Source organism: Solanum pennellii, chromosome 5 (assembly GCF_001406875.1).
Source record: "Solanum pennellii chromosome 5, SPENNV200".
In the NCBI taxonomy this organism is placed as follows: domain Eukaryota; kingdom Viridiplantae; phylum Streptophyta; class Magnoliopsida; order Solanales; family Solanaceae; genus Solanum; species Solanum pennellii.
The window spans coordinates 6,392,508-6,415,366 of NC_028641.1; the positions used below are offsets into that span (position 1 = coordinate 6,392,508).

Below are 22,859 nucleotides of genomic sequence, written 5' to 3' on the forward strand. Positions count from 1 at the left end.
AATTAAAGCTTGATTAAATTCGGATTTGCATTTTGAATTCTCATATTGGGTTAAAGCATTCTCTAGAAAAGATGATTCAAACTCGACACTTTTAATTAAGAATCATTCCACCACACCTCTGGTCGGTAATTTTTGACCGGCGTTTGTAACATCAATATCAATTGATTGGACTTTACACCGTAGGTTAGTTATTCATACAACAATAACAACATAGAAAAGTTATTTTCACTTAAACGCTTTAACTCAAGAAAAACACATTACGAAAATAAAATACAAATTAGACAACCCTCGACTAACCACTATATTTTTCCCTCCCAACTGTCAGTAGGAAAATGAAGTCTCATATATTCTCCCTCCAAAAATAATGGAAGTCATTGAACTAAAATTCAAGAATGATACAGTATATGCCACTGTTCAGATCATGTACAAGCTCAAGATCAGTAGCACAACTTCATGCACATCTCATCATCAATGGTCTACGCAAAGATCCACTTGCTTCCACCAAGCTGATAGAGTCTTATTCCCAAATGGGTTCCCTTAAAACTTCAAGACGAGTCTTTGAAACATTCCTGAACCCAGATTCTTTCATGTGGGGTGTAATAATCAAGTGCCATGTTTGGAATAACTTCTTTCAAGAAGCCATTTTTCTTTACCACACTATGCTTTGTCAACTATCTGAAACCAGTAGTTTCATTTACCCTTCAGTTTTGAGAGCTATTTCTGCAACTGGTGATCTGGGTGTTGGTCGGAAGGTTCATGGAAGGATTTTGAAATGTGGGTTTGAGTCTGATTCTGTTGTTGAGACGGCGTTATTGAGTATGTATGGTGAACTTGGGTGGACAGTTTATGCAAGGAAGTTGTTTGATGAAATGTCTGTGAAGGATGTTGTTTCGTGGAGTTCGATTATTTCGAACTATGTACGTAATGGGAAAGGTAAGGAAGGATTGGAGATTTTTGGGGATTTGGTTAAGGAGGATGTTGAAATTGATTCGGTGGCTTTGCTTAGTGCAGTTGAGGGTTGTGGTGAGTTGGGTGTATGGAGAGTAGGGAAATCTGTTCATGGTTATATATTGAGAAAGAATATTCAGAGTGATGGGTCTTTGATAAACTCGCTTGTTGCAATGTATGGAAAGTGTGGCGATATGTGTAGTGCAGAGTTGCTTTTTCGTAATGCTGTTGATAAGAGTACTTATACTTGGACAGCAATGATGTCCTGCTACAATCAGAATGGTTGCTATCATGAAGCGCTGGCGTTGTTTGTTAATATGCACGAGTCTGATATGGAATACAATGAAGTTACTGTTATGGCTGTTTTATGTTCTTGTGCTAGGTTGGGTTGGCTAAACGAAGGGAAGTCTATACATGGTTTTATAGTTAGAAATGCTTTTGATTGTGGCAATGATCTTCTAGGCTCAGCATTGGTTGACTTGTATGCTAACTGTGGCAAGCTAAGTGATTGCCACAAGGTATTTGGTTCGTCTCAAGACAGACATATCGTCTCGTGGAATATGCTCATATCAGGTTATGTGCAGGAAGGATTTTCTGATAAGGCATTGACGCTTTTTGTGGATATGGTAAGAAAAGGAATATTGCCAGACTCGTATACTCTGGCAAGTGTCCTCTCAGCTTCTGGAGATATTGGGTTTCCTGAATTTGGTTGTCAAATTCATAGCCACGTTATCAGGACTGGCTTTTCAACAGAGTTCGTCCAGAATTCACTGATTGACATGTACAGTAAATGTGGACTTGTGGACTATGCGCTCATTATATTCAAGGATACACAAGAAGGAAGTGTTGTGACTTGGAATTCAATGATGTGTGGACTTACCCAAAATGGTTTATCTCGTGAAGCTATTAGTCTCTTTGATGAGATATACTCAAACTCGAGCGGAATGGATGAAGTTACCTTCTTAGCTGCAATTCAAGCATGCTCCACCATAGGATGGCTGGAGAAGGGAAAATGGATTCACCATAAGTTAATCATCTTTGATGTGAGGCATGATATGTATATCGATACTGCTCTGACAGATATGTATGCTAAATGTGGAGATCTCCGAATGGCTCGAAGAGTTTTTGATAGTATGTTTGAAAGGAGCATAATATCTTGGAGTGCCATGATAGGTGGTTATGGAATGCACGGTCAAATCGATGATGCCATCTCACTCTTTCATAAAATGGTAAATAGTGGAATAAAACCAAATGACATCATTTTAACAAATATTCTATCTGCTTGCAGTCATTCTGGTTATCTGAATGAAGGGAAATATTTCTTTAACTTGATGATTAACTTGAGCATTGAACCCAAACCCGAACACTTCGCGTGTCTGGTAGATCTTCTGAGTCGAGCTGGTGATATTGATAAAGCTTATGAAGTCATCACTTCAATGCCATTTCCTGTAGATGTTAGCATTTGGGGTGCCCTTATAAATGGATGTAGAATTCACAAGCGAATGGATATTATCAAGATGATGCAACAAAGGCTTGAAAACATGCAAACAGATGATACTGGATATTATACTCTATTATCCAACATATATGCAGAAGAGGGAGAATGGAATGAATCTAGAATGGTGAGGTCAAAGATGCGAAGTTTAGGTTTAAAAAAGGTCGATGGCTATAGTATGATTGAAGTTGAGAAAAGAATACCAGCGTAAAGCAAATGGCTCATACTTCATTTGCATAAAAGGAAGTCTCAAGCTTATATTTGATGTTCTGTTATGGGAAGTAGATACTTCCATTGTTTTTGAATGTAAAGAACTGATAGCCTGGGAATGCAATATTTATTTCATACAGACCCTGAACGGGGAAGGGGAGCCTTGCCATAATTGGTAAAGTTGTTGCCACGTGACAGGAGGTAACAGGTTTCAATCTATGGAAACAACCTCTTGCATAAATGCAAGATGAGATAGCATACAATAGACCCTTGTGGCCCGACTCTTCTCCGGACCCCTCTCATAGCTGGAGCTTAGTGCACTGAGCTGCCAGACCCTGAACTGGAAATGACTGCTGATTCGCCATAAACTCGCTAAGATGGGATTTATAGCTGTCCCTGGATCGTCAGGTAATTTTCTTCAACAGCCACTCAACGTGAATTATGTCTGCTACGTAGCTCAATACTGTCATTCTCTTTCTGTCAAGTACCTATTCTCATGGATTGACCAAAAACTTCCACTTTTTAGCTCCAACCTGCCTTGGACTTCAGACAGCAGTCAGCATTATGCTAGCTAGATGAGATGGCCCTGATGACAACTGTGTAACTCATAAGTCATCTGAACCTGGATCGATAAATATGAGAAATGGAACGAAATACATATTTCATCCTACAACAGAAAGCAAACGTAAACGAAGACCCAAGATAAGAGAGTCCATGATCCATATTTTGATGATGCATGGCACCACGCATTCTACTTGAAGCATTCAGAAAACCTGACTAAACACAACCAAGAAGATAATTTCCATATAAATGTCATCTTTTTTGTAGAATATCTTCAGCTTTAAAATTCATGTTACTTATTGAATTTTAGTACTCGAGGTTTCATCAAAACATTGTCATCATTCTCATTCTTATTAAATAAATGTGGTCCAACAGACATAGCAGAGTGGTGAAAGGGGTTCAATTAGATCCTTTTTTGTTAAAAATTAAAATATGTGAATAAGATAAAAATAAATTTATTTAAATTTCTAGCTTCATCACTGACCGAGCATTGTTTTATTATTCTTATTGTCCCTACTTTTGGGAACAAAGGGAATTAAGTGTGAAGTTGTGAACCACAGAAGATGTGGAGAACCAAACAATGGACTGAACGTGGGAGTACATTGTCCAACCTAATACTTTTGGTAGGTCCAAACTTGAAATCTTTTCAAGACTTCTAGAAATGTGTTGTCCTTATTATACATTGTAATAACAAAAACAAGAAAGAAAACAAAAATAATAAATAGGTAATATTTCAATTATTATGTCTCAATTCCAAGTAAAAATTGAACTATGTTAATCTTGAGTTTCCTCTATCCTATTATTCTTCCTACTACAGAGTTAGTAACATCTCTAAGTTCATATTTGCAGCAACAACACTATTCTCGTAGTTTTTTATTTTACAAGTATTACGTGTTACTTGAGCCAAGCATCTTCCAAAAACAGTCTTACTATCTCCACGATGTAGGTAGTAAGATCAGTATACACTATGCCCTCCAAAGCCAAAGCTATGGGATTTTGTACTTGTAATATTCAGAGGCTAACTCCCATGAAGATCTTATGTTAAGATTTGAGGGAAAAAAGCATGTGGAAGCCAACAACATTCACTGAATAGCATTAATAAAATGCTAATAGCACAAGACAATATGCAGCATCTTGCTGAATATAAGGTCAGTATATCCAATGGCAGAAACATAATAATGGGGGCTCCAAATTATGGAGCAAGAACAAAGACATGTACAACAACAATCCCCATGCAGCTAAAAAATTCACTCCTGAAATTCATAAAAGAAGCTCCCTAAATCCGTTAATCGGTTAATGTCACTCTATAATCGATGAATGGATGAAATTACAGCCTCGTTTTCCCCATGTTTTAAGTTAACAGGACAGCCGAAGGAGTGCCTGCAGGGCATCTTTGTCTCCGAGGGCGTCTAGGTGTCTTTCCCCACCCTGTTAGGCTTTTATTATCTTCCAAACTGGCTTCAATGTTATTAAGTTGGTGTATTAGTGGAGAGCTCACCGTTGTTGTGGTCAGCACCGGGGCTGGGGCTGGGGCTGGAATACTGGTGTCCACAACTTTTTTCCGTCTTCCCCTAGTACCTCCATTTCTTGTCCCATTCCTTCTTGTCAAACTGGAGTTCCAAGTATGGCCTGTTGCTCTCATCAACCCTCCAAATATCTGAATGTCTTCGGTCACCTCATGCCTTGACAATGAAGCTAGACCGGGAAGGATATCCCTTTGGAAGTCCCTCCGTTGTCTTCCCCTCCTTGCATTCCCTCTTCGGGGTCGGTTTGTTAGTGAACTGGCTCCTGCATCTTCCACTGTTTGGACTTCAGGAACAAATGGCTTGGGCATGTAGTCTTCCTCCTTGGTCTCTGTTAATTGCAATGTCATTGCTTCAAAGTAATCAATTTCCTTAAAAGCACTATGTGCAACCATCATGTTGTTGCTCCTGTATGTAATTTCTTTAGCAGATGGAGTACTATCTAGCTCGGCTGCACAAGAAGAGACCACATCAACAAACCACCGAAGAGATGTCAGAGGATCATCAGACGTATCACTGTGTCTTTCCTCAGTCGAGTTGCAATGAGCGGATGATGAGATGACAACTATTGCTTCTGCTGCAATCCTGAGTAATTCCTCCTGTGTTTGCTCAGGTTTATGGTCAGGCAGCTGCGAAGATGTCCCATGTTGCATTTCATCTTCTTCTCTAGGAAAATTATCTTGTTCAATGTCCATAACTACAGGGGCTTCCAGATCTATATCCAGAATAGTCTTCACATTGGCCTTATTGGTTTCATAAGAAATTGGTTCTTCATCAGTAATACATGAGTTCAGATCAAAGTGATTCTTGATGTTGATAGTTTTTGTCTCCATCACTTTCGTAGTAACGATATGTTCTACAGCATCAGATTCTTCGGGCTCAACCATAGAAAGATCACAAGCCACATTAATGTCGATCACCATACTCCTCCTCTCATGTCTGATAGTCTTTCTCTCAGGAGAGGAACGGAGATTAGCAGAAGCGGAAACAAGTGATGATGATGACTCATTTCTGGAAGCAACGGGAATGTCGAGGATTGGAACACCAAGAATTTTTCTTACATGTCCCATCTCTCCCACTTCTTTCGTGGTCTTCATATGCTGATGTTCCAAAGCTGATGGATCACTCTGGCAGAAAGGAGAGTTTGAGTGAGCCTGGACGAATCCTGAATTTGCTGAAGTTCCACCTATCCTTGTATTGACGTCCTCATTTTTATAATTTGATTTAGCTTTAAGCCATGGCAAAACTGTCACAGGGTCTTGACGCTCTCTTTTTTCATTACTAAACTCAACATCTTGCCTTGGAGCTTCCTCGCTGAGTGCACTTGTTGCTAGCACATTTAAGTTGAAGCCTTTAACAGATTTCACATCCGTATTGTTAGAACTAATGAGAAAATTCTCGGATGCATTATTAGAGGAACGTTCAGATGTAAAACGGTCCCCCTTAATGTAGCTCAAAGAGTCAAAAGCACCTGAAGGGATGTGAATTGGTGATTCTTTCGTCCCAGATGAGGACCCATGGTAGAAAACACTTCGGTTGGGTAGCTCACTGGCACGGCCTGGACGCACCCTAGAACTACCACCATTAGCTTGCCAATAATCTCCAATTTGTCTCTGAGATGACTGTGAACCATTACCAACTGCTGCAGATGAGTTGAAAAATGAGTTTGTATGCAATGAGGATAACCTCTGAGTAAAGCTACCGTTTGGCTTCTCCCAAGAAGAGACAGAGTGCGGCCACGAACTGCTAAATTCAGAAGAACCTGCACATGGAAATGGACTAGCCATCTTGGAAGTAACAAATGGTCCCACTTGAGTATAGTTAGACTGCTCACCATTTCTGTGAGACATATCTAAACTATGTCCTGTTCTATCTTTCCAAATTCCATCCTTAATGTGGTGAACTAGATGAGCGCCCGGAGCCTGATAGGCTTTGTTAATAATTACTGGTGCTTGATGGGAAGCTGTAGGGATCTTTTCTTCTTCGAGACCTCTTGGTAATGAAACAGAGCTACCTTTGATGTTACCTGCAAATTGAAGCAACTCAAGACAGGTAAAAATGAATTCCGGAAGCTGCTAAACTTGATAAATATACAGAAGTTTCAGAAGAAACTATTACCGGTTTCATATGCCGAAGCCAACCACTCCCTCTCTTTGCCTCTACTGCGATTGTATGGGTTACTTAAAGACTCATTTGGGCTTGCACAATTGGAATTCCAAGGCAAAGCCACAAACGGCGGATTTGATTTTGCAGAAGCATTTATGCTTCTAGTCTCATTATGATTATTACCGTAACCAAGAAAATCAACAGGATCAGCTGCATCATCAATCTGCGCTGGTTCATTTAGGTCAGCCAACCCAATCGGGCTTCTCAAACATGAATTGGATGCTGAAGCATCTTTTCGGCTATCACCTTTTGCAGCACCAGCGCCACCAAGAAACAATTTTGTTCCATTCTCTTGAGGAACTACATAGTTTCCATTAGCAGGATAACTAGGATGTAAAGATCCTGCATTATCTCGCGACTGCCCACCATCTTCTGTATCTATGTAATCATCAGCTGGAAGCTGAAGATCAAACAACATTTTCCGGACCTTTGAGGGCCTAGCCTCCAAAATATCACAGGCTTTCGAAGAATATCCATTTTGCATTTGAACTCGACCAGGCTGTACACCATCTCCTTTTGAAGAACTAAATGGAGAATTAACAATTTCAGTACCAGATGTAGATGGTCTCGTATAACTAGAATTTTCCAACGGAAAATTTGTGATGTGCCATTTCCGAACATCCTCAGATGGTATTTGAGGTCCTAGGTGACTGGATGAACATGATGGCTCCATTGATGCGCGATATTTATGCATTTCCTTCCTTTTAAATTCGTCCATCATGTCCCTTTGAGTTCTGTAAAGGCGATGAAGTTCCACCACCTACAAGCAAACCATTGCATAAGTATATTTGAAACGCCACTGACACAAGGCAAAAAAAGGAATGCATGGCAGGTGAAGAGATTTTGAAGCAGAGTGTTTAAGAGACTACAGCATTAGGATATGTAGAACCATACTGAAAACCAAAATTTCCAACTAACCCCTCAAAAATTTAAAGAAAAGAAAAAGGAAGGGAAGCGTTACCTGATTCCTGAATATGGCTTCGTGTTCAAGCATTCTCTGCTTTAGAATGTCCTTATCATACCCTGGATATGCATTAGTTGTAGTCCTCGGGGTGAAACCATTACAATATTGGCTGTTTGGTAATGTCTTATCTCCATAAGATGGGGTCCAACTGCTGCTGTTAGAATCCTCATTAAGGTCCCTCATAGAGTAATAGCTTGGTCGGAATCCTTTATAGTGCACTTGTGTTCCCATTCCTGCCAAGATTTGGCATCAAACAATTTAATTAAAACCAAACAGTTTATTCTGAATAAACTTTAAAACTGTTCTAAAAAGACTACCACAATGAAACAGAATTGAGATACTCAGACCTACACATCTATTTACGAACATATGATCCAAACAGATTACAGCAAACACCAACGTCAGCATTATGTAAAGCACATCTATGTTGAGAGGGCCAACATTGCTCACACGTTTAGCAAAATGAAGGTTTAGTGCTTTAGAAGACTTTGGTACCAAACACGTGCTAGGGGAGTGTCATACCACGGAATGACTTCAGAAAAAGATGTGCTGTAGAATAGATATGAACAAGTAGAACATAAAGATGATCAATTGAGGAACAAGCCTAAGATGGTTTAACTATATCCCACGTTAGACCTCCATATGCACCGATTTACAGGTGCCACACCATGATGATTGAAAATAATAAAAGAGGACTTGTCTAAATCACATAAAGGTAGCTGTATCAGTAGACATACGATTTCTTGAAATGATGGCGGAGTTGGATAAAAAAAAAACGACAGGTTCGATAACTGATAGCAGGGGTAGAGATTAAGAGTAAGCTGTGGTTACACTTACATAAAGTTCGGTGTTCCTCAAGAGTATTTTAGTTATGCGTTGAGAATTATATGTTTGTGTAGGGGTAAGTATGATTCTCTAATTTTAGAGAACCCCCAACATGCCTTGAAAGACAAACTATTTTTGCTAACTAGGGATATATTCATTGACGGGCCCATGGGTTATACCCTAAAACAGAAACAAGAACATCAAGGACGCGATGAAGAATTTATGAAGAGAAGATCAATTGCACTGCTACTGTCATGATGAAGAATTTTTTAGGTTTTTTCCCAAAAAGAGGAAAAAGAAAACAAAAAAACTATTCTGCTTCAAATAACATCTAACTACGACAACTTTCCCTTACATAAATCAGCACTTGATGCTTTATTAACATTTCCATAAAAGCGGTTGTGCAGATTACAAATTAATGAGGCCATATCAGCACGTGCAAAATTATCTCCAGGAGTAAAAGAGTTCACTCACAGTGTGAACTTGTGGACTTCTTCTCTTTTGTACTCTTTCCAAAGTTTAACATGCAACAATTCTTGGATACTGGAGCATGTAGTCAGCATCGAAAGATAACTATGTGTATACCAAGTAACACAATCCAAAAGACATTCTACAGAACAAATTGCACAAGAGCAACCCCAGTACTGCACGCACTCTGCACGGTTCTCACCGCCAACATGGGGGAAAACTCCTTGCTTTTTTATTTTCTCCTAGAGCATACTTTGTTAAAGTTATGTTAACAAGCACCCATTTCAAGACTTCAAATTAATTATTCTGTATAGCATACAGTCACGAGGAACCAACTCTTCTTTTGTCCATCATTAATTACAACCACAACATAGTGCCTTAGGATAGCAGAGGAAACAAATAGTAATAAGACTTTCAGGATACCTTGAAGAATTTTATGAAGAGAAGAGCAATAGCATAGATACTATCCTGAAAAGACTATTACAGGTCGTTCTTTTTTCCCAAAAAGAGGAAAGGCAAAAAAACTGTTTTGCTTCAAGTATATCTTTCAAAAGCTAACTTCAATTACTTTCTCTTTACGGTTTACATAAATCAGCAAGATTATCTCCAGGAGTAGAAGACTTTGCCCACTATGTGTGAACATGTGGACTTCTCTCTTTTGTATTTTTTCTAAGCTTAACAAGCAACACTTCTTGGATACTGGAACATTTCATCAGCATCAATAGAAAACAGTTGTTTTTACAGAGTAAACAATCCCAAATAGACCTGTTATAAATATTCTTAGAAACCTAACCATCAAAGGATAATTGCACCAGAGACACCCAAGTATTGCACGCACTCTGCACGATTCTAACCAGCAATATGGGGGGAAACTCCTAGCTTACATCAAATTACTTACAAAATGGAATCAAACAATACAACAAATGTAATACACAAGTAAGGGTAAGAAAGCAAATGATCAAATATCTGAAATGATACGAGAAGTAGTAAAAGGTGATGGAGTACTGCTATCTGAAGCTTATAATAGAATCACTTGTCTGCATCACCAATGATATCTTCCTCCATTTCTTTCTTACCCTGTTTCTTTTAAAGTTCTTTTACACAGATAGACAGAGGGACCGGAGGAATAAAAGAAGAGGAGAAATCTATTTAAAAATGCCATAACCTTTAGAGATGTATCACAAGAAAATGATAATTAATGAACTATTCCTTCTTGATTAATTTGTTAATGTACTTCTCTTGCATCAAGTTTAACATCCAAGACAAATGTGTTTCTACCAAGTAATATGATTCCAAATAGACATGCCAAAAATATTCTTAGAAACCTCACCATCATGATTTTTAAAGGACAAATTGCGTCAAAGCAACCTAATTATTGCACGTACTCTGCACGATTCTCATAGTCAACAAGGACAAAAAAAACTACTAGCTTTTTTCTCCTAGAGAACACTTTCAACATCCAATATGTGAGAATACCATGGACATTTTCAATTACTGTTCTGTTAAAGTTGTGTTCACACGCACCGGTTACAAGACTTAAAATTAATTACTTCCTACAGCATAGGGTGACGAGAAACCAACTTGTCTTGCCCATCGTTAGTTTGAACCACAATGTAGTGCCCATGGATACAAGAGGAAACAAACAAGACAACGGACACCGATCAAGATTGCAATTAACTTGGTAATTTGTCTATAAGCAGCACAAAAATCCAAAACTATCCAATTACCGTAATCTACTGATGAAGACAGAAACAAGACTATCAGGACGCCTTGAAGAATTAATGAAGAGAAGATCAATTGCGTGGATACTAACCTGAAGAAGACTCTCTCAGGTTTATTTCCCAAAAAGAGGAAATGGAAAAACCTATCCTGCTTCAAGTAAGTCTTTTAAAAGATTAACTTTGCCGGTTCTCCCTTTACATAAATTAGCAATTAATACTTTGTTAACATTTCCATGTAATTGGTTGTATAGATTACAAATTAATAATGCCAGATCAGCACATGCAAGATTATCTGTAGGAGTAGAAGACTTTGCACGCAACGTGTGAATATGTGGACTTCTCTTTTGTACTCTTTCCTAAGCTTAACATGAGACAATTCTTGGATACAAGAACATGTGGTCAGCATCAACCCTTCGCGCTTCGCGCACCCTATCCATCTGTGCGCTGGCAGGGGCTTATATATGTGATTCGCTACGCTTGCCTATGCCTATCAGCTGATTCTACTGCCTGCTGGTTAACGAAAATTATCCGGTAGTCAAAAGATCATTGTGTTTCTATCAAGCCCTTATAAAATAAAATTCAAAAACCTGTGTTTCTACCAGGTAAAATAATCCCAAATAGACCTGTTAAAAATATGCTTACAAAAACCTCGCCATCATGATTTTCAAAGGACAAATTGCACCAAAGCAGCCCACGTAACGCACGCACTTTGCACGATTCTTACAAGCAACATGTGGAAAAAATCCAAAAAAAAATTGTCTACTAGGGCGCACTTTCAACAACAAACAAGACTCCCGTGCGCATTTTCATTTACTATTTTGTTAAAGTTGCGTTCACACGCACCGATTTCAAGACTAAAATTAATCGCTCCCTATAGCACAAGGTAACGAGGAACCAACTCGCCTTGTCCATCATTAACTAGAACCACAATGTAGTGCCCAAGGATACAAGAGGAAGCAAACAAGACAACGGACAGTAACCGAGATTGCAATTAATCTAGAAATTCATATCAAAGCAACACGAAAATCCCCGACTCTCCAATTATCATAATCTGCTAACAATCACTAGCAACCAATCTTGTAATAGCATATGAAATTTATTTTAATGTACTCACTCTCACCATGAACTTCCTAAATTGGATTTTAATAACTAGTATAGGTCTTTCTTCTAATAAAGTCTCAGTCTTTACTCATGCAATTCAAAGTTTAAACCATTACCCAAAACAACTCACTTTATAACCAACAAAGTTCCAATCTTTTTCAACTTTAAGAGTAAATGAAGCACAAATCACTTTAAAACCAACAAAGTTCCAATCTTTTTCACTTGTTAGAGTAAATGAAGAAGTCATAAACACAAAAAATCCAGAAAAAAAGATCCCAAATAAAGAGGATCACTAATAAACTCAAGAACTTAATCAAATCTGCAATTAGCATTAAAAAGAAAAATGTACTCCATAAACACAATTACCCATAGAATCCAAAACCAAGCAAAAGAACAAAATAGACTTATTTTATCCTTGGATTTTTAAAGTCAAATAAGAATAAATCAACAAGAATTTACCTCAACCCCACATCTTGTAAACACTGGTTCTCAACACCCTTTTTCATGGATTGAACAACACTTGCAGCAGCAGCAATTCAAGAATCATATGGAGAATTGAGTGACCCCAAAAAAGAAGAAGCAGAGGAACAAAAGAAGACAAAGTAATAAATAGTAGTATAATAATAATAAGTACTCTCTCCCATTTTACATGATGTATAGAAATAATAATTTAAGAAAGAATTTGAAGAAAAGAACAAAGTGGGTAGTCTGCTAACACCATTGAAGAAGCTCAGATCCTCATAAAACTGAAAAAAAGATTGGAGATTTCGATCTGCTGGGGCCACAACTTCTCAGAAACAAAGAAAAAGAAAGCTCTTTTTTTTAGAGAGAGAAGGGAAAATCAAGAAGAAGAGAGAGAAAGACACAAGTTCTATTGAGACTTGAAAGGTTGTGTTGTAGTACTATATTTTTTTTTGTAAAATAGGAAGAAAGAAAGAGAGATCCCAGATAAGAAAATCTTCACACAAACAAACGAGGCTTCTGTAACAACAGTGGACATGAAATTTGTCAACATTCGGTCTCTTTTCTATTCCTCCGTCTCAATTTATTTGATAATTCGAACACATATTGAAAATATTAAAATATAAATAAACACTCAATATAATTTTAATTTATAAATATGCACGTCTAAACAATTTGTTAAAAACATTCAAACTTATAAAATGACTATCAAGAGTCTAGATATGTATAAAATATATATGTCACGTCAATATCAAGACTTTTATAAAGTACAACATAGAGATAAATTAAAATACTTAAATTATTAGTTACTGATTTAAATTAAATTGAGGTGTATAGATATGCAAGTAAAAAAAGTTAATTTGAACTAAAAAGTAAGTAATTAACTAAATTATCCTTTTTTGTTATGTATCTCAATTGATTACTCTTCTTTATCTATCATATTAATTTGTTTCCATAATTATTGTCATTATAAATAAATAAAATATGTGTGTTTTTTAGGAAATAAAAAAAGAAATGGACATTTTCTAGATTCTCTCCACCTTCCTTGCTTTTAGTACAGATATTGAAGTAATAAAAATAAAAGAAAACTGATAACTCCCTTCTCTTCTCTCTTTCCTTGTCACATTATACTATAGATATAATATAAAAATATGTATTTTAATTGGGAAAAAAAACTATTTAAAAGAAATAATTTGAATCTTTAAGAAAAAAAGTGACTAATAGCTTTAATAAAATATTTTTTAAAAAAAACACGTGTTTTTTTAAGTTTTCTTTTGAATTTTGAGTGCCTTTATTTTTGTTCAATAGGAATTTCTTTTATTCCTTATATATTTGTAATAGAATATTTCCTTTATAAACTTTACTTGTACTAGTCAAATTCTCTTAAATGATTGTTGTATGGTCTTTATTATGTCTTTTTCCTATAGTTCTTTTATTTAGTCTAATAAAATATTCATAAACATAAGGATATACATATAAATCAAAAGGTCGATCCAGTATATACAATGTAACTTTCAAGACGAGGTTACATCATAGAGATTAGATCTTATATATACAATGTAATTTTCCTACGAAGATGAGATTACATCATAGAGATTAGATCATGTATATACAATGTAACTATCCTATAAAGACGAGGTTACATCATAGAGATTAGATCATGTATATACAATGTAACTATCCTATAAAGACGAGGTTACATCATAGAGATTAGATCTTGTATATACAATGTAACTTTCCTACGAAGACGAGGTTAGAGATTAGATTCTATATATACCATGTAACTTTCCTATGAAGACGAGGTTACATCATAGACATTAGAGTAACACAACTCATGAGGGATATAATAGATGCCTGAGGATTTTCCATCATTTCATTCTCAGAAACAATTCCTGCAAAACACAAAACCATGTACAATGACAATCTCCATGTAGCTAAAAAATTCACTCCTGAAATTCATAAAATGAACGCTAATCGGTTAATGTCATCTCTATAAATGTTGAATGGATGAAATTACAGAGTTATTTGCCCTGTGTTTTCAAGTTAACAGGACAGGAGGAGGATTGCCTGCAGGGCATCTTTGTCTCCGAGGGCGTCTAGGTGTCTTTCCCCACCCTGTTAAGCTTTTGTTATCTTCCAAACTGGCTTCAATGTTGTTAAGTTGGTAAATTAGTGGAGAGCTTGTTGTAGTTGTGGTCAATACCGGGGTACTGGTGTACACGACTTTTTTCCTCCTTCCCCTTGCACCTCCATTTCTTGTCCCGTTCCTTCTTGTCAAACTGGAGTTCCAAGCATGGCCTGTTGCTCTCATCAACCCTCCGAATATCTGAATGTCTTCAGTCACCTCATGCCTTGACAATGAAGCTAGACCGGGAAGGACATCCCTTTGGAAGTCCCTCCGTTGTCTTCCCCTCCTTGGATTCCCTCTTCGTGGTCGATTTGGTAGTGAACTGGCTGCTCCTGCATCTTCCATTGTTTGGACTTCAGGAACAAATGGCTTGGGCATGTAATCTTCCTCCTTGGTCTCTTCTAGTTGCAATGTCATAGCTTCAAAGTAATCTAAATCCTTAAAAGTACTATGAGCAACCATCATGTTGTTGTTCTTGCCTGTAATTTCTTTAGCAGATGGAGTACTATCAAGCTCCGCTGCACAAGAAGAGACCACGTCAACAAACCATCGAAGAGATTCCAGAGGATCATCAGACGGATCACTTTGTGTTTCCTCTATTGCAGTGCAATGAGTGAATGATGAGATGGCAACTATTGCTTCTGCTGCAGTCTTGAGTAGTTCCTCCTGTGTGCGCTGCAAAGATGCCTCGCGTTTCTTCCCATCGTCTTCTCCAGGCAAATCATCTTGTTCAATGTCCAAAAGTACAGGGGCTTCGAGATCTATATCCAGAATAGTTTTCGCACTGGCCTTGCCGGTTACAGCAGAAACTGGTTCTTCTTCATCCTCGGTAATACATGAGTTCAAATCAAAGTGATTCCTGATGTTCATAGCTTTTGTCTCCATCACTTTCTTAGTAGCAATTTGTTCTACAACAACAGGTTCCTCGGGCTCAAGCATAGAAAGGTCACAAGCCACGTTAATGTCGATCACCATACTCCTCCTCTCTTGTTTGATAGTCTTTCTCTCAGGAGAAGAACGAAGATTAGCAGAAGGAAAAACAAGTGATGATGACGACTCATTTTTGGAACTAACAGGAATATCGAGGATTGGAACACCAAGTATTTTTCTTACATGTCCCGTCTCGCCCACTTCTTTTGTGGTCTTCATACGGTGATGTTCAAAAGCTGATGAATCACTCTGGCAAAAAGGAGGGTTTGAGTAAGCCTGGACAAAGCCAGAATTTGCTGAAGTTCCACCTAACCTAGCATTGATGCCCTCATTGTTACCATTTGCTTTACCTTTAAGCCATGGCAACACTGTCACAGGGTCTTGATGCTCTCTTTTTTCATTACCATACTCAACATCTCGCCTGGGAGGTTCCTCGCTGAGTGCACTCGTTGCTAGAACATTTAAGTTGAAGCCTTTTGCAGATTTCACATCCATATTGTTAGAGCTAATAAGAAAATTCTCACATGCATTATTAGAGGAACGTTCAGATGTAAAACGGCCCCCCTTAATGTAGCTCAAAGAGTCAAAACCACCTGAAGGGATGTGAATTGGTGATTCTTTCGTCCCAGATGAGGACCCATGGTAGAAACCACTCCTGATGGGTATCTCACCGGCACATCCAGGACGCAACCTAAAACTGCCACCATTAGCATGCCAATAGTCTCCAATTTGGCTCTGAGATGACTGTGAACCCTTACCAACTGCTGCAGATGAGTTGAAAACTGAGTTTGTGTGCAACGAGGATAACCTCTGAGTAAAGCTACCATTTGGCTTCTCCCAAGAAGAGACAGAGTGCGGCCACGAACTGCTAAATTCAGAGGAACTTGCATATGGATATGGACTAGCCATCTTGGAAGTAACAAATGGTCCCACTTGAGTATAATTAGACTGCTCACCATTTCTGTGAGACATATCTAAACTATGTCCTGTTCTATCTTTCCAAATACCATCCTTAATATGGTGAACTATATGAGGGCTTGGAGCTTGATAGGCTTTGTTAATCATAACTGGTGCTTGATGGGAAGCTGCAGCTCTCTTGTCTTCTTCAAGACCTCTTGGTAATGAAGCTGAGCTACCTTTGATGTTACCTGCAGATTGAAGCAACTCAAAGATCGGTACAAAAAATTCCGGAAGCTTTCAAACATGAGTAATATAGAGAAATTTCAGAAGGAACCGTCACCTGTTTCATGTACCGAAGTCAACCACTCCCTCTCTTTGCCTCTACTGCGATCGTATAGGTTACTTAAAGACTCATTTGGACTTGCACAACTGGAATTCCAAGGCAAAGCCACAAACGGTGAATTTGATTTTGCAGAAGGATTTATGCTTCTAGTCTCTTTATGATTATTACCATAACCAAGAAATTCAACAGGATCGGTTGCTTCATCAAGCTGCGCTGGTTCATTTAGGTCAGCCAACCCAATTGAGCTTCTCAAACACGAATTGGATGTTGAAGCATCTTTTCGGCTATCACCCTTTGCACCACCACCAAGAAACAATTTTGTTCCACTCTCTTGAGTAACTACATAATCTCCATTAGCAGGATAACAAGGATGTAAAGATCCTGCATTATCTCGCAACTGCCCACCTTCTTCTGTATCTAAGTAATCATCGGCAGGAAGGTGAAGATCAAACAACTTTTTCCGGACCTTTGAAGGCCTAGCCTCCAAAACATCACATGCTTTCGAAGAATAATCATTTTGCATTTGAACTCGACCAGGCTGTACACAATCTCCTTTTGAAGAACTAAAGGGAGAATTAACAATTTCAGTACCAGATGTAGATGGTCTAGTATAGCTAGAATTTTCCAAGGGAAAGTTCGCGATGTGCCATTTCCGGACATCCTCAGATGGTACTTGAGATCCTAGGTGAGTGGATGAACATGATGGCTCCATTGATGAACGATATTTATGCATTTCCTTCCTTTTGAAATCGTCCATCATGTCCCTTTGAGTTCTGTAAAGGCGATGAAGTTCCACCACCTACAAGCAAACCATTGCATTAAGTATATTCATAACGTCGTTGACATGAGGCAAAAAAAGGATTACATGGCAGATGAAGATATTTTGAAGCAGGACAGTCCAAGAGACTACGACATTAGGATATGTAGAACCATACCGCACTGAAAACCAAAATCTCCAACTAACTTCTCGAGAAGAAAAGAGAGCAAAAGGGAAGCATTACCTGATTCCTGAATATGGCCTCGTGTTCAATCATTTTCTGCTTTAGAATGTCCTTATCATACCCTGGATATGCGTCAGTTACAGTCCTCGACGTGAAACCATTACAATATTGCCCGTTTGTTAAGGTCTTATCTCCATAACATAGGGGCCAACTGCTGCTGTTAGCATCCTCATTAAGGTCTCTCATAGAGTAATAGCTTGGTAAGAATCCTTTATAGTGCACTTGTGTTCCCATTCCTGCCAAGATGTGGCATCAAACAATTTAATTAAAACCAAACAGTTTATTCTGAATACACTTCGAAACTGTTCTTAGAAGATGAGATATTCAGGACCTACGCATATATATACGAACATATGATCCCAACACATTACAGCAAACACCAACGGCATTTCAAATTCCTGTAGGCAGCACATCTATTTTGAGAGGACCAACATATCCTTATACGTTTAGCAAAATAAAGGTATCTAAATGCAGATAACTCAAATATCTAATTCCAAAAGCATTGAAAGACAATTTTTTATCCAAGAAAAAGGAGAATAACATGATACATCAAAACATACATAGTTATTAAAATAGCGGTGCAATGGCGGAGTTCTATGGGGGCGCCATACAAAGATACTAACAAACTGAAAGTCAAATTTAACAGAATGACTTCAGAAAAAGATGTTCTGTAGCACACAAAGATGATAAATTGAGGGAACTAGCCTAAGACGGTTACGTAAACCTCCATCGCGCTGGTTTACAGGTGCAACACCATGATGGTTGAAAATAAATAAAGGACTTGGATCTAAATAACCTAAAGAAAATTGTATCAATAGACATACTATATCTTGAAATGATTGCAGAGTTAGCTAAAAAAGTAAACACAACAGGTTCGATAATCGATAGCACGAGTAGAGATTTAAGACTAAGTTGTTGTTACACTTACATAAAGTTCAGTGTTCCTCAAGAGTCTTTTAGTTATGCGTTGAGACTTGTATGTTCGTGTAGGGGGGTAAGTATGAGAATTAGAGATTCTCTAATTTTAGAGAACCCCTAATTTCCTTAAAAGACAGATTATTTTTGTCAACTAGAGGATATCTTCATTGACAGGCCCATGGTTATACCCTAAAACAGAAATAAGAACATCAGAACGCGTTGAAGAATTTTAGAGGAAAACGGAGAAATGGACTCACAAGATGTAAGATAACTTTCTCTATTTAAAGTCCCACACATGACAACAACCTTTAGAGATATATCACAATGGAAAATGATAGTTAATGAACTATTCCTTTCTTGATTAATTAGTTAATGTACTTCTGTTGCGTCGAGTTCAAAATGGGACAACTCTTGGATACTGGAGCATGTAGTCTGCATCGAAAGATAAATGTATGTGTTTCTACCAAGTAAATAATTCCCAATAAACCTGCCAAAAATATTCTTAGAAACCTCGCCTTTATGATTTTCAAAGGACAAATTGCACAAAAGAAACACAATTGTTGCACGCAAAGGACAAATTGCACAAAAGTAACACAAATATTGCACGCAAGCAGCTCAATTATTGCACGCATTCTGCACGATACTCATTGGCAACAAGGACAAAGAGTCCTAGTTTTTTTTTCTCCGAGAGAAAACTTAGAAAATCCAATATATGAGACTTGCACATAGTTTTCCAATTACTCATTTGTTAAAGCTATGTTCACACACCAGTTTCAAGACTTAAAACTAATTGCTCCTTATAATAGCATTCAGTAACAAGGAACCAACTGGTCTTGCCGTCATTAATTTGAACCACAATATAGTGTCCAAGGATACAAGAGGAAACAAACAAGACAACAGACACCGGTCAAGATTGCAGTTTGGAAATTTGTCTCTAAGGAGCACCAAAATCCAAAACTCTCCAATTACGTAATATTGTCCTGTAGAAGACTCTTTCGGGGGCTTTTTTAACCAAGAAAGGAAATGGAAAAAACTATCCTGCTTCAATTATATTTTCAAAAGCTTAACTCTGATGACTTTTCCTTTACATAAATCAGCAATTAATGTTTTGCTAACATTTCTATGTAATTGGTTGTATAGATAACAAATTAATGACGCCGGATTAGCACATACACGATTATCTCCAGGAGTAGAAGACTATGCACGCAACTTGTGAACGTGCGGACTTCTTTTTTGTACTCTTTCCTAAGCTTAACGTGCGAAAATTCGTGGATACAGAAACATGTAGTCAGCATCGAAAAGATAAATGTGATTCTACCAAGTAAAACAATTCCAAATATACCTGTTAAAAATATTCTAAGAAACCTCGCCTCATGATGACAAATTGCACCAAAGCAGCCTAAGTACTGCACACACTCCGCACGAATCATACGAACAACATGTGGAAAACATCCTAACTTTTTTGTCTCCCAGAGCATACTTTCAACAACACACAAGACTTTTATGGACATTTCAATTACTGTTTTGTTAAAGTTGCGTTCACACACACCGGTTTCAAGACTTCAAATTAATTACTCCCTATAGCATAGGAAAATGAGAAACCAACTCGTCTTGTCCATCATTAGTTAGAACCACAATGTTGTGGCCAATGACACAAGAGGAAACAAACAAGACAACAGACAGTAATCGAGATTGCAATTAATCTAGAAATTCGTCAGTAAGCATCACAAAAATCCTAATTTCTCCCAGAGCACACTTTCAACAACACACGATAGTTCCATGGACATTTTCAATTACTGTTTTGTTAAAGCTGTGTTCACACGCACCGTTTCAAAACATAAAAATTAATTGCTCCTTATAACATACAGTATCGAGGAACCAACTCGTCTGGTCTATCATCAACTAAAACCACAATATAATGCACAAGGATACAAGAGGAAGCAAACAAGACAACGGACAATAATCGCGATTGCAACTAATCTAGAAATTCATCTCTAAGCAGCACGAAAATCCCCGACTCTCTAATTATCATAATATACTAACAAACACAAACAACCAATCTTGTAATAACACCTAAATTGGATTATAATAACTAGTATAGGTCTTTCTTCTAATAAAGTCTCAATCTTTACTCATGCAATTTAAAGTTCAAACCTTTACCCAAAACAAATCACTTTATAAGCAACAAAGTTCCCATCTTTTTCACTTACTAGAGTAAATGAAGCAGAAAAAAGATCCCAAATAGAGAAGATCAAAAGTAAAATTCAATACACAATAAATACCATGAGAAAATGTAGAAACACAATTACCCATAGAATCCAAATTTTGCTAAACAAAGCCAAAAATAAATAAATAAATAGAAATATCTGTTCTTGGATTTTCAAAGTCAAATAAGAATAAATCTAAAAAAAAAAAAAAGTAAAATATACAAGAGTTTACCTCAACCCCACATCTTGGAAACACTTTTTCTCAACCCCCTTTAAATGGATTGAACAATGAACAACACTAGCAGCAATTCAACAAATTCAAGAATCATGAAGAATTGAGTGACCCCAAAAATAAGAAGCAGAGGAACAAAAGAGGACAAAGTAATAAATAGTATAATAATAAGTACACCCTTTATCCCAACTAAATATAAAAATATATCATTTTTTTCTAACACAGTCTAAAATAAAAAAAAAATAAGTCATACAAAATTCGAACATAAATAATTAAAAAAGAACAAAGAGGGTAGTTTGATAATACCATTGAAGAAGCTCAGATCCTCATAAAACTGAAAAAAAGATTGTAGATTTCAATCTGCTGGGGCCACAAGTTCTCAGAAACAAAAGAAAAAAAAACTTTGTTTTTTTTTAGAGAGAGAAGGGAAAATCAAGAAGTAGAGAGAGAAAGAGAGACAGAAGTTGTATGAGACTTCAAAGGTTATGTGTTGTGTAATAATAGTACTATATATTTTATTTTATTTTTGTAAAAATAAGAAGAAAGTTAGAGAAAGAGAAATCTCAGATAAGAAAATCTTGACACAAACAAACGAGGCTTCTATAACAACAGTGACATGAAATTTGTCAACATCCGGTCTCTTTTTTATTCATATGCTTCTTTTTTCTTTCTTATTTATATATATATACACCGTTAAATCGCTATATAACGTATATATCGACAAACAAATATGTTATATTTGAGTTGAATATGTATGTTTAGACACTTCGATCAGTTCATTATGTTATTTGAATATACTCTAGTTAGACACTTACAATTTTATTTATTACATCACACAATAACAAAAGTATCTTTTAGCGATAACAAATATATACATTAAAAAAAGTGTTAAACTATTTATCTGTATTAATTAATTGACATTATATCTGATGTCACTAATAACTTTAGAAATATAGACAAAGAGTGTTAATTGTCGCTAAAAATACATATTTAATAGCAATTAAGCTATTACTGTTAATTAGTTACCGTTAATAATGAGTATTATTTTAGTGTCAGTATCAGCGTTCACAAGATATCATAAGAACAAGTAGAAGTGTTTAGTTAACAGTTGAGCAAATTGAGGTGTTTAGATATGTAATAGTGAAGTGCTTATTTATCGGTTGAAATTAAGTTTTAGAAAAAGTGAATCGTTACTCTTCTCGATCTGATTTACGTGTCATGTTTTAGTCAACAGTTGAGCAAATTGAGGTGTTTAGGTATACAATAGTGAAGTGCTTATTTATCGTTTGAAACTAAATTTTTAAAAAAGTGAATCATTACTCTTTTCGATCTGATTTACTTGTCATGTTTTTTCTTTTATATAAGGCCTTAAGCAAATCTTGATTAAAAAGGTAATTAATTAATTATTCTTATTTTATTATTTTATCTCAATTTATTACTATTCTCTTTTTTTATCCGTATTAATCTTTTTCCATAATGAATAAGGAACAAATTGAAAACTAATAATGAATTATATTTTGATTTTCTAAATAGTTATTATTTTAAATGAGTTGTTTTTAACAGTATGATAAGTGAAATAAATAAAAGGAAATATAAATTAAAATTAAAACTTATCATAGAAATGAGTTATTGGAGTAGTAATACTCCTTTTTCTCTATCTTTAATTTTTAATGATTTCCTTATTTTCGTTATAAATAAAGAAAATATGTGAATGTTTTTAAGGAAATAAAAAAAAAAGGTCCATTTTCTAGATTCT

General features: G+C 36.6%; 3 protein-coding genes across 15 annotated transcripts; 1 reads left to right on the top strand and 2 right to left on the bottom strand.

Annotated features, from left to right (window-relative positions):
- Positions 1–249: 249 nt before the first annotated feature.
- On the top strand, positions 250–3,602 carry LOC107019066 (putative pentatricopeptide repeat-containing protein At1g69350, mitochondrial). The gene is made up of 2 exons (XM_015219648.2): positions 250–3,061; positions 3,180–3,602. The coding sequence occupies exon 1, from the start codon at positions 393–395 to the stop codon at positions 2,652–2,654; it is 2,262 nt and encodes a 753-aa protein (XP_015075134.1). The 5' UTR covers positions 250–392; the 3' UTR covers positions 2,655–3,061; positions 3,180–3,602.
- A 678-nt stretch (positions 3,603–4,280) lies between these two features.
- LOC107020816 lies at positions 4,281–12,969 on the bottom strand. Of its 3 annotated transcripts, none has more exons than XM_015221320.2 (5): positions 12,442–12,969; positions 10,974–11,388; positions 7,865–8,100; positions 6,856–7,663; positions 4,281–6,763 (listed from the first exon to the last, which is right to left on the bottom strand). In XM_015221320.2, the coding sequence occupies exons 3-5, from the start codon at positions 8,096–8,098 to the stop codon at positions 4,566–4,568; spliced, it is 3,240 nt and encodes a 1,079-aa protein (XP_015076806.1). In that variant the 5' UTR covers positions 8,099–8,100; positions 10,974–11,388; positions 12,442–12,969; the 3' UTR covers positions 4,281–4,565. The 3 variants fall into 3 exon arrangements, with proteins under 3 accessions (XP_015076806.1, XP_027772985.1, XP_015076805.1); XM_027917184.1 differs by having other exon boundaries at positions 10,974–11,391; XM_015221319.2 differs by lacking the exon at positions 10,974–11,388.
- A 1,310-nt stretch (positions 12,970–14,279) lies between these two features.
- LOC107020738 lies at positions 14,280–21,585 on the bottom strand. Of its 11 annotated transcripts, XM_015221212.2 has the most exons (7): positions 21,410–21,585; positions 21,104–21,169; positions 18,675–18,853; positions 18,078–18,144; positions 17,747–17,982; positions 16,743–17,544; positions 14,280–16,650 (listed from the first exon to the last, which is right to left on the bottom strand). In XM_015221212.2, exons 4-7 carry the CDS (start codon positions 18,133–18,135, stop codon positions 14,483–14,485), a joined length of 3,264 nt encoding a protein of 1,087 aa, XP_015076698.1. In that variant the 5' UTR covers positions 18,136–18,144; positions 18,675–18,853; positions 21,104–21,169; positions 21,410–21,585; the 3' UTR covers positions 14,280–14,482. The 11 variants fall into 11 exon arrangements, with proteins under 11 accessions (XP_015076698.1, XP_015076695.1, XP_015076694.1 ...); XM_015221209.2 differs by lacking the exon at positions 21,104–21,169; XM_015221208.2 differs by lacking the exon at positions 21,104–21,169 and having other exon boundaries at positions 18,675–19,151.
- Positions 21,586–22,859: the final 1,274 nt, after the last annotated feature.